This window comes from Aphidius gifuensis, linkage group LG3 (genome assembly GCF_014905175.1).
Source record: "Aphidius gifuensis isolate YNYX2018 linkage group LG3, ASM1490517v1, whole genome shotgun sequence".
NCBI lineage: Eukaryota > Metazoa > Arthropoda > Insecta > Hymenoptera > Braconidae > Aphidius > Aphidius gifuensis.
The window spans coordinates 26,921,264-26,932,011 of NC_057790.1; the positions used below are offsets into that span (position 1 = coordinate 26,921,264).

The 10,748-nt window shown below is 25.5% G+C and overlaps 3 protein-coding genes across 3 annotated transcripts; 1 reads left to right on the top strand and 2 right to left on the bottom strand.

The window, feature by feature from the left end:
- The first annotated feature begins 1,712 nt into the window (after positions 1-1,712).
- LOC122853396 (1,4-alpha-glucan-branching enzyme) lies at positions 1,713-4,886 on the top strand. Its single transcript, XM_044153842.1, has 8 exons — positions 1,713-2,245; positions 2,317-2,486; positions 2,554-3,319; positions 3,386-3,586; positions 3,654-4,006; positions 4,098-4,282; positions 4,356-4,644; positions 4,712-4,886. The coding sequence occupies exons 1-8, from the start codon at positions 2,133-2,135 to the stop codon at positions 4,714-4,716; spliced, it is 2,082 nt and encodes a 693-aa protein (XP_044009777.1). The 5' UTR covers positions 1,713-2,132; the 3' UTR covers positions 4,717-4,886.
- An 11-nt stretch (positions 4,887-4,897) lies between these two features.
- On the bottom strand, positions 4,898-5,740 carry LOC122853398 (mitochondrial import inner membrane translocase subunit Tim29). The gene is made up of 3 exons (XM_044153844.1): positions 5,521-5,740; positions 5,347-5,448; positions 4,898-5,280 (listed from the first exon to the last, which is right to left on the bottom strand). The coding sequence occupies exons 1-3, from the start codon at positions 5,651-5,653 to the stop codon at positions 4,898-4,900; spliced, it is 618 nt and encodes a 205-aa protein (XP_044009779.1). The 5' UTR covers positions 5,654-5,740.
- A 1,192-nt stretch (positions 5,741-6,932) lies between these two features.
- LOC122851132 lies at positions 6,933-8,419 on the bottom strand. Its single transcript, XM_044150181.1, has 3 exons — positions 8,233-8,419; positions 7,720-8,144; positions 6,933-7,625 (listed from the first exon to the last, which is right to left on the bottom strand). Exons 1-3 carry the CDS (start codon positions 8,372-8,374, stop codon positions 6,933-6,935), a joined length of 1,260 nt encoding a protein of 419 aa, XP_044006116.1. The 5' UTR covers positions 8,375-8,419.
- Positions 8,420-10,748: the final 2,329 nt, after the last annotated feature.

Genomic DNA, 10,748 nt, shown 5'->3' on the forward strand with positions numbered 1-10,748 from the left:
TCATTTTTTATGGGTTTTTTGAGTGTGAAATTTCTAGGTAATGAATCTTGTGTATTAAAAAAAGTCTGGAGATTTCCAGATCCATCAAGGTGTCCAGATCGATTGCCAGATATAATTGCGTCACCACAAACAAATTTTATATTCTAAAAATAGAAAAAAATTATTATAATTACAATGATGTTAATAGGTACATTGAAAATATTTTTTTTTCAATAATTAATACTTACTTTTTTTATCTCTTCACTTAATTCACCATTTGAAATTGATATAGTGATAGAAGATAGAACAAAGAATATATTAATGATCAACATGTTGATAAACTTTAATAATACATAAATATAACGATAAAGTATCGATTGATAAAAAAAATGTACCTTCTTTTCTATCCAAATTCAACAATGTCACAAAAACATTATATATGATAAAAAATAAAAAATAGGTAAACAACTACGGTAGTTTTTATCATCACTTTTAATAGCCTTATTAAAATTGTTATATTTTCAATGCGTCAATATGGAGGTTTTTTTTATTCATATAAGTATGATAATTATTGATAAATTTCGGAGCCAACAATTATTTATATCAACATTTTTATGAAAGAAAAAAAAAAAAATATTACACTTATATTTATTTATTTTTTCGAATAGTAATTACAATTTTATGGAAAACAAAATAAAACACAAAAAGTGGCTATGACAAACTCATCATATGTCTTTATGAATCGGACAAATAAAAATCATGATTCTCATGTCAAATAATTAAGTAGAAATATACATGAATTACTTGAAAATATTTAGATTTGTCAATCTTTTAATATAATTTTTTTTCCAATTTTTAAAGTATGCAACTATACCAATAACTAAATAATTCATAAAAATAAAAAAAAAAAACTAAAATAATACTTGAATTAATAAAAATAAAGTACGTCTTTCAATTTATTTTATTTTATTTTTAAAATCAAATAAATAATCTAATTTATATATGATAATTTAAAAAATTTATAATATTAGTAATATACATAACGCAATAGTAATTTTTTATATTAAAAATTTTTGTTTATGTTATACTTGTGACAACACAAGTAATGAGTTATCATTTCATAAATCATTATTTGTATAATAAAAATTTTAAAGACTCTTTATATCATAAATTGTTTATTGATGAAATTAAACTACTTGAAAAAAATCGTATTACCATTTATTTTTCGAGTTGAAGCTTATCTTTATTGACAATAATCATTAGTGTCACATCATTATAAACAAAATCAAGAATAACCATTTTTATTTTTTAAAAACCACCGAATAATAATTAATATTGTCAATATGAATTTCTGTGATGCAAAAAAAATATTCAAATTAAAAAAAAAATTATATTCATTTAAAAAAAAAATTACCTCGATGATTTATACAATTTTTTTAAATAAAATAATTTAATTTGCTATTGAATATTTTTATTGTTTATCAATTGTTTTGTGTTTAATTATAAAATTTAATTTAATATTAATTAATATTATATATTTTTTGTCAATAAAATCACCTTTATATTTATCCTATCGATCTATTTCAATTTGAATTATAATAATTAATAATGGCGCGTGAAATTTATTTCTCTCCACATGAAAATAAAACTTCGTTCAATAAAAACTTGCTTTATTATTTAAAATATCTCCTTCTCTTTTTAATCTTGTTATTTGAAAATAAATATATTCTCACACACCAATGACCTAAGCACCGGAACTTTGACCTTGCCAATCGAAATTTCAACTTCGAAATTTTCTAATTACACACACACAACAACAACGATAAGAAATTAATAAAAAAAATTATATAAATGTCTCAACAAGTCATCATGTTTTCATCTCATTTTGATAATATATTTATTACATATATGCTAAAAATTATTGTGGGCTACATAACAATAATAATAATAATATAAATAATAATATTAAAAAGAGATTATATTTAATTTTTTTAATCACCTTGACTTGTCATTCACGCCGTTGAATCGCATTCAAGAGTTAGATGTTCTTCAAGTTCGCAGTAATTTATCTATACATGAAATAAATTATATATATATTTTTGTTGATAATCTATTTTTGGCACAACTTGTTGGTTTAAAATTAAACAATTATAATGGGTGGTCATTGGTCTAGCATGGACCCTTTGAAGGTAGACGTGCCTCAAATTGAGTTGCTCTTCGAGAGAGATTCATACTTGAAAATTTATGAAATTGAAATTAGAAAACGGTAAAATTTTTATTATTAATAATTATTATAAAATTAATTTTATTAATTGTTTATATTTTTTGTTTGTCTAGATATGCATTGTTTAAAGATTTCATTGAGAAAATTGAAAAAGGTGATGGAAGCTTGGATAAATTTTCAAAAGCATATGAAAATTATGGAATATTTATTGATGATAAAAATCAGGTGACATGCAGAGAATGGGCACCAGGTGCTCATGAAGTTTATCTAACTGGAGATTTTAGTAAGTAGCATAATAATAGTATAAATAATAATAAAAATATATCAATAAAAATAATTAATTTACAAAGATAACTGGCAATGGATTCAAACACCATTTACAAAACAAGAATTTGGAAAATGGGAATTAAAATTACCAGCAAATGATGATGGCACATGTCCAATAAAACACTTGTCTGAAGTTAAAATAATTATCAAAGATTCAAATGGTAAATTATTGGATCGTATAAGTCCATGGGCAAGATATGTAACAGAGCCAGAAGATAAAAGCCAAGGAACAAATTACAAACAACGTATTTGGAATCCAGCTGTTGATGATAAATACAAATGGAAACATGATAAACCAAAAAAACCAGAGAGCCTACGTATATATGAATGTCATGTTGGTATTGCAACAAGTGAACATCGTGTTGGTACATATTTAGAATTTGCAAATAATATTATTCCACGTATTGTTAAACAAGGCTACAATGCAATTCAACTTATGGCTATTATGGAACATGCATATTATGCCAGTTTTGGTTATCAAGTTACTAATTTTTATGCAGCATCATCAAGATATGGAACACCAGAACAACTTAAACAACTTATTGATACAGCACATGAAAATAATATTGTTGTTTTACTTGACATGGTACATTCACATGCATCAAAAAATACATTTGATGGTTTAAATGAATTTGATGGTACTGATGCTTGTTTCTTTCATTCTGGACCAAGAGGTGTACATCCACTATGGGATTCTCGTCTATTCAATTATGGAGATTATGATGTATTGAAATTTCTTTTATCAAATTTAAGATGGTACATGGAAGAATATAATTTTGATGGATTTAGGTAATTTATTTTGTTGATTAATCAATTCTTGATGATGATTTATCAATTAATAATCATGTATTTTAGATTTGATGGAGTAACATCAATGTTGTATCATTCAAGAGGACTTGGTGAAGGTTTTAGTGGTAATTATGATGAATATTTTGGCTTGAATGTTGATGTTGAAGGAATTGTTTATCTTATGATTGCAAATCATATGATTCATAAGTTGTATCCAGATGCAATAACAATTGCTGAAGATGTCAGTGGAATGCCAGCTGTATGCAGGTAAAAAAAAATAAAGCTCATATTAGTTTATATAAATAATTTACATGTTTTTTTGTGGTGGAAAAAGACCTGTTGCTGAAGGTGGTCTTGGTTTTGATTATCGTTTGGGTATGGCAATACCAGATAAATGGATAAAATTATTAAAAACAACACGTGATGAAGATTGGGATATGGCTGATATTTGTTGGACATTAACAAACAGAAGATGGATGGAAAAAACTGTTGCATATGCTGAATCACATGATCAAGCATTAGTTGGTGATAAAACAATTGCATTTTGGCTTATGGATAAAGATATGTACACACATATGAGTTGTATAAGTGAACCAAATTCAGTTATAACAAGAGGAATTGCTTTACATAAATTAATCAGGCTTATTACACATGCACTTGGTGGTGAAGCTTATCTCAATTTTATGGGTCAGTTTATTATCATTAATATATTATATAATTATTTTATTTTTTTCCTCATTCAATCGTTAATAAATTAATAATTATCTTAATGATTAAGGCAATGAGTTTGGTCATCCAGAGTGGCTTGACTTTCCTCGAGCTGGAAATAATAATAGCTATCATTATGCAAGAAGACAATGGCATTTGGCTGATGATGAACTACTTAAATATAAATTTATGAATAATTTTGATCGTGAAATGAATTTATTGGAAGAAAAATATGGCTGGCTACATTCTGATCCAGTAAATTTAACTTTAACTTTTTTCTTAAATATATTTTTCTTGTGGCAATGATTAACTTTCTTATTTTTACTAGGCATATGTCAGCTGCAAACATGGTGATGATAAAGTCGTTGTTTTTGATCGTGCTGGACTTGTATTTGTATTTAATTTTCATACATTTAAATCATTTCCTGACTATCCAATTGGTGTACCACAACATGGCACATACAAAGTCATTTTAAACAGTGATGATAAACAATTTGGTGGTGAAGAAAGAATTGATGCATCTGTTAAACATTATGCTTTACCTGAACCTTGGTCTGATAGACCAAATAAAATGATGGTTTATATACCATGTCGTACTGCAATTGTTTATGCACTTGGTATGTTTTAAATATTTAAAAAACATTTTGATCTATAATAGCTAACTATTTTTTTTCATCATTACAGAGTAAAAATTTATCAAGTAATTTTTTATCAACATCAAAGTCAAGACTCGGAGATGATATATATATTTTTTTAGGACCATTTAGGACGACTAGATCCACATAAATACTCAAATAAAAAACATTAGTGTAAAAATTAATTTTGTTGATTGAAATAAATTTTTATTTTCTAAAATAAATTTAATATATGCTATGTATTAGCAAATTCATCATTATTAATATCATAATCAATCATTTTTCTATCAAGAATCCACCATTTATTGATGAATCCAACATCAGCAATTCTTTCATGTAAACTTATAATTTGTGGTTTTAAATAATTACATGTACACTTATAACTTGTACAATTTTTACTTGAATTATCAATCCACATTATTGAAAATATACCTAAGGTAAACCTTCGTAGTGTATTTGTATTTATGCAATCTTTCATAAGGTTAACGTGTTTAATTGACTCGGGATTTCTCGTTGATTCACCAACTTGTGTTAATTTCATTTCATTAATTAATAAATCTTCACGATAACTACGTTCATCTGGATTATTTTTAATACAATAATATCCACCTGCTAGTCCTAATAACAAAACAAAAAATTAGTCTAATTATTACTATTTTTTTGTTGATAATAATCATGTATTACCTAGACCATAAATTGTTGATTTAATTGGACGTTCTTTACACTCTGTCACGACATCAACAGCAGCTTCTTTATAATCCTTGTAGAGATTTTTCCAGTACATTCCTAAAATTTTTAATAAACAATAGGATATATTTTATAAAACAATAATAATGATATGTTTATTTATTTATTTACCCCATCGTTTAAAAATTGTTCCTTCAGATTTTTTAGGTGAATCAAGTTTGTGTAATCTATCAGTTAATGTTTTTAATGTTTTTATTTTATCATGCAATGATCCACCACGACCACTACTTCTTAGGACCGACATGCTGATGTAATTAATTAAAAAGTTTCTTTAATTATTAATAATACATATGGGATATTTTTTTTAATCACTGAGGTTATGTTTTTTATTTTCAACAGCTGATCGGATGACACAGAAATTTGACACTGAGTGGCGCTGAGGAAGCCAACAGGAGCCATGTTTGTTAGACAAAAAAAGAGGGAAAATTTAAATCATCAGGATCACTTGTTTCAATTGAGACAGCACCTGACAACTCCATGATGATGTTGAGGTCTTGAGGATTAATCATGTTAATTAAAATGATGGTAGAAATAAAATTATTCAAAACAAATTAACGTGAGTATTTGATAAGAGCTTAAATATTTAATTTGGTGCTAAAAAAAAAACTAGTATTTTTAGATGCAAGTCAAGTTAATAAAATGTAAAATGACAATATCACAGCTATCAAGAATATATGGATTTAAAAATATTTGCTATTGATTAATTAATACAAATTAATCACAAGTAAAATTAAAACATTATTCATTATTTATTAAAAAAAAATAAAAAAAAATAAATTTGTCAAATGAAGTAAAATAAAAATTATGAGTTTGGATATTTATTTATATAAAAACCAAGTAGCTATGAATTTTTTACAAATATTATATTTGTTTAAAAAAAAAATTGATAGAAACCAGCTTCAAAATCATAAATATATTTTGCTGATTTATAATCAGCATTCCCATTCATTATTAATTAAAAATAAATTAATAATAATTTTTAAATTAATCTACTGATGAGTCAAAGTATTTCTAGATTGTTTTAAAGTTGCAGTAAAATATTATCATGTATTAATAATTACAATGCTGAGCGTCAACTGACGACTGCACTTGATTCTACCTGCCTTGGTTCATCCAATTGCATCACTGAAAGTAAACACATTCTATCAATAAAAAATATAAATATACTTTTCTTCCTGGACCTTCTAAATGGTAATGGTGATACTGCTCGTGATTATTTCCAACCTTTATATAATTGTCAACTAATAAAATAACAGATTATGCTTTAAAATATAATTGATCACAAGTAAAGATTGAAATTCGAAATTTTTTTATTATTTTTTATTATATTATTATTACAATATTGATTGGACAGCTTTTATATAAAGAGATCAATACAATCGTGATATAGAACTAATAGTTAACTCGATTAAATTTTGATTTCTGCTTATATTATGATAAGAACAGAACAAATTATTTTTTTTAACAAACAAAAATAAAGTAGTTTTATGACTTATTCTAAAAATATAATCAATTGATTAGTCTTAAGAAGATGTTTCCGTGAATTCAACATTATGTGATTCCATTAATGACTTGAAAATACCATTACAATCTTCAAAAGAAACATATACATGTAGTTTCTTCTCATGAAATTTTATTAATTTAGATAATTCTTCAACAACTTTAATAGTAACATTTGTATTTTCGACGGATAAATATGATAAATTTGGTAAATTTTCAAAAGCTTTTATCACTGATCTATTAGAAATTTTGGTGCAATTTGATAAATTTAAAGACATCAATTTTTCATTAAATAAACATTCAATTGATTCATCAGTGATATACTTATTTGTTTTTTCTGTACTACCTGAACCAAGACAATTTAACTTCAGACTGAACCTTTTTAATTCACTCAAATTATTGAGTGCACTCATACCATTATCAGTTATATTTGTACCGAGAAAACGTAAATTTTGTAATTTCTTTGAATTATTACAGAGATTAATTAAAAATTCATCTGTAACACCCCAATCCCAATTAATATTAAACCCTTCAAGATGTTTTAAATTGACAATTGGAGACATATTGATTTTTTTATTATCCATTGGATAATCATCTCGTGGAAATGTTTCTAGATTAGTTAAATTTGGTATTTCACCTATCGAGTCGATTAATGTTTGACTCAATTGAAAACCATATAAATTTAAACGTTCCAAAGCGATTAATTGAGAGGACATCTGAAAAACAAATAATTTATTGAAAATTAAATTACATTTTTTTATTCTACATAAACATGTATAATAATATTTGTTAAAATTTTATTAAACTCACCGAAGCCCATGAATCTGGTAAGAAAACCTCATCCTTTGATCTACATAAAAGATATAACTTTTTCAAGGTTCCACCAACTTGTTCTAATGTCTTGACCAAAGTCATTGGTAGAGTTAATTTTCCACAATCCCATGTAATCATCAACTTTTCAAGTTTATGCATATTAGAAAAAACATTTTCGAAATCTTGATCATTTATTTCTTCAAATTCTACAACAAGTTCCTTAAGACCTGGACAGTTGTTATTAATCAATGGCATTACTTTAGAAAAAGGATAATTGTCTACATTTAGGCTTGTTAAATTGTAACCAAAGCAATTTAATATATATATTAGATCATTTGGCTTTTCATCATCATCATCAGTTGCCTTGAACTTATATTTAGTAAAGCATGAAAGAACAAGTTCACTCTCTCTATCTTTGCATACTGAAAAATAAATTAATTATGTTATCATTAGTATTTAAAATATAGAATTTTGTTTTTATCATACAAAATTAGTCTGTTATTTTCTTACTTTTTTCAAGTTGTGGTCGTTTATAAAACAGTGACCCCATCTCACACATAAGCTTTTTATACTGTTTTTTTAGTGTTTTTCCCTTGTCTCTACGAGAATCCCTCATGTAATCATTAACAGATTTTTCAGCATCTTCAATCATACTTTGTGTTATTACACCATGAAGATTTATTCTGCTTAAAAGTGGAGTCACCTATGAAAAACAAATTAATTTATTATTATTTAATTTAATTAACAATAAACAATAACAGCAGAGTAAAATTTTGCAACTAATCAACTATAATTCACTAGACATCTTGAAATAATAATATATATTATTCAAAACTTACTTCCTCGTGAATATCTGAAGCATTTTGTGTTGACTCTTCAATCTGCTGATCTAAATTAGTCTTTGGATTCATCTTAATTTGTTTATATGTTTCGTTACGAATTTTGAAGTAATCTAATTTTTTTTTATTGCAAAATATAGAAAAAAAAAAAAAACGATGAATTATTATAACCTCTAATAGATTCGAAAAATTTAATGAAAATCACTCAATGAATTGATTGAATTTTATACCTTGTTATTTTCAATGCACGTAAATAAAACGGTATTTAATCTAATCAACTTGTTTAAAAAAAATGTCTTTAATCAAGTTTTTGTGTAAAAGAACTGAGTTAAAAATTTTAGTTGACGAAGTTAATTTTCACGTGGTATGTAATTTTACGCTGTCGAAAATTGCACTTGTCTAAAATTTAATCTTAACCACGTGTGGAATGACTAATGCCTCGTACGCTATTCAAATAAATTTGGACGATGTTCATGTAAACTATCCACTATGATTATTCTCAAACTGTCGCTACACCGTTTGGCTAGGCACACCTTATGAATTATGAATTACGATAATTATTGATATTTTACTTGTGCATCGACACCAAAAGTTATACTTTAAAGTTATACTAAAGATATTTAAAAGATAAAAAAAAATGTTGTAAAAATTTATTACTGGCACAATCTGCGAGTTGTATTCAGAGTAATTATTCACGTAATAATTTTTTTTATCATTTTCTTCAAATAATACTCTTAATTATGCCATATAAATTAATAATTATATTCAATTAAATGCTGCTAGAAATTCATCGTTAAAAAAAAAAAAAAAAGAAAACCTACTTTGAAAATCCACGATCCATTGTTAAATTTTAAAAAAATCCACATCAAAAATATCTATTTCTGTTATAAAAGAAAAAAAGAATTTTTAAGCTTCTTTCTTCACTTTTAATTATTTTAATAAATGATTATAATTATACAGTGAAAGTCAATAGAAAGGATGGAAAAAAGTTATACACAGACTCTGATGTTTTACCTCTTCTGAGAAAAAATTTTCCGATTTTATTGCCAGAACCCTTAATTGAATCGCTGGCTGATGTCAGTAAGCATAGTATTTATAAATACATGATAATAATTAAGGGTCCGGGCAATGATTGCCTTTTACGATTCTACAATATTTTAATAAATTCGGACAATTTTTTCTCAGAAGAAGTTAAACATCAGACTCTGTGTATTCCATCATTTTTTGATCTAAAAAATTATGGGAATGCAAAAATTTATCATTGCTCGAGTTATAACATTGCTAGAAGATATATAAGATTCAGGTATTCTCTAGGTGTTTGAAACTTGCAAATTGAATAACCAACGAGTAGATTATTTCAATTTTAATGAAGAATTGATTCAACAAATTGCAAAAATAAATATTGTAAAACTACATCTACACGTTCGTATATGGACCATACTAACGTTGGTTTCGAACAAGTTTGCAAGAAATAAGAATATAGCGAATTAAAAAAAATTTAACAAAATTTAACAAACTACCAAAAATCCGGTGGAAATTTTTCTCCGTCTTTTCGCCACCTTTCTCCGCTTTTTCTCCACTTTTTTCTGAAAATGACCATGGCTGGAGAAATGGCGGACAAATTTCTCAAACCTTTCTCCACCTAAAATTTATTTCAACTTTTTTCCATCCTTTTTTCCATCCTCTATGCAAAATTATGTATACATATATTTGGAATGTATATATATATTTGGAAATTTAAAAAATAGATAAACATTTGTTCTGTTGAATGAAGGAAAAAATATAAAATTCAATTAATATAAATATTAGTTGTTTAGAAAATAATATTGTTTATACTCTAATATTAGAAATTCATTCAATTTTAATGATGAGTTTTTTCTTTATATATTTTTTTATATATTTTTACCAAGCATTTCGTATTTTAAATATTTCTACAAGGGATAAGCAACATCTTAATCTAATTTTATTTTTTCAAACTGATGAAATTTTTACTACCTGTAATGTAAATTCGATGTAAATTCTCTGGATTACGCCAGCGGATCCAATGATGCTTTAAAAATTATAACCTTTTGTCGTTAAGCAAAGTCAGTGGATAAAATAAAATTAAAACAAGAATGAATATAAAAATAAAACATTGAAAAATATAGATTAAAAAATATGAATACAATGTGCCAATGAGTCTCGTAA

Bases quoted from the DNA above. Each gene is read 5' to 3' on its own strand.
- LOC122853396 (XM_044153842.1), top strand. From the start codon at position 2,133: ATGGGTGGTCATTGGTCTAGCATGGACCCTTTGAAGGTAGACGTGCCT. The intron at 2,487-2,553 runs GTAAGTAGCATA...TAATTTACAAAG, and splicing joins TTATCTAACTGGAGATTTTA to ATAACTGGCAATGGATTCAA. The intron at 3,587-3,653 runs GTAAAAAAAAAT...TGGTGGAAAAAG, and splicing joins GGAATGCCAGCTGTATGCAG to ACCTGTTGCTGAAGGTGGTC.
- LOC122853398 (XM_044153844.1), bottom strand. From the start codon at position 5,653: ATGTCGGTCCTAAGAAGTAGTGGTCGTGGTGGATCATTGCATGATAAA. The intron at 5,449-5,520 runs GTAAATAAATAA...TAAAAATTTTAG, and splicing joins AACAATTTTTAAACGATGGG to GAATGTACTGGAAAAATCTC. The intron at 5,281-5,346 runs GTAATACATGAT...TTTTGTTATTAG, and splicing joins ATCAACAATTTATGGTCTAG to GACTAGCAGGTGGATATTAT.
- LOC122851132 (XM_044150181.1), bottom strand. From the start codon at position 8,374: ATGATTGAAGATGCTGAAAAATCTGTTAATGATTACATGAGGGATTCT. The intron at 8,145-8,232 runs GTAAGAAAATAA...TTTATTTTTCAG, and splicing joins ACGACCACAACTTGAAAAAA to TATGCAAAGATAGAGAGAGT. The intron at 7,626-7,719 runs GTGAGTTTAATA...TTTGTTTTTCAG, and splicing joins TACCAGATTCATGGGCTTCG to ATGTCCTCTCAATTAATCGC.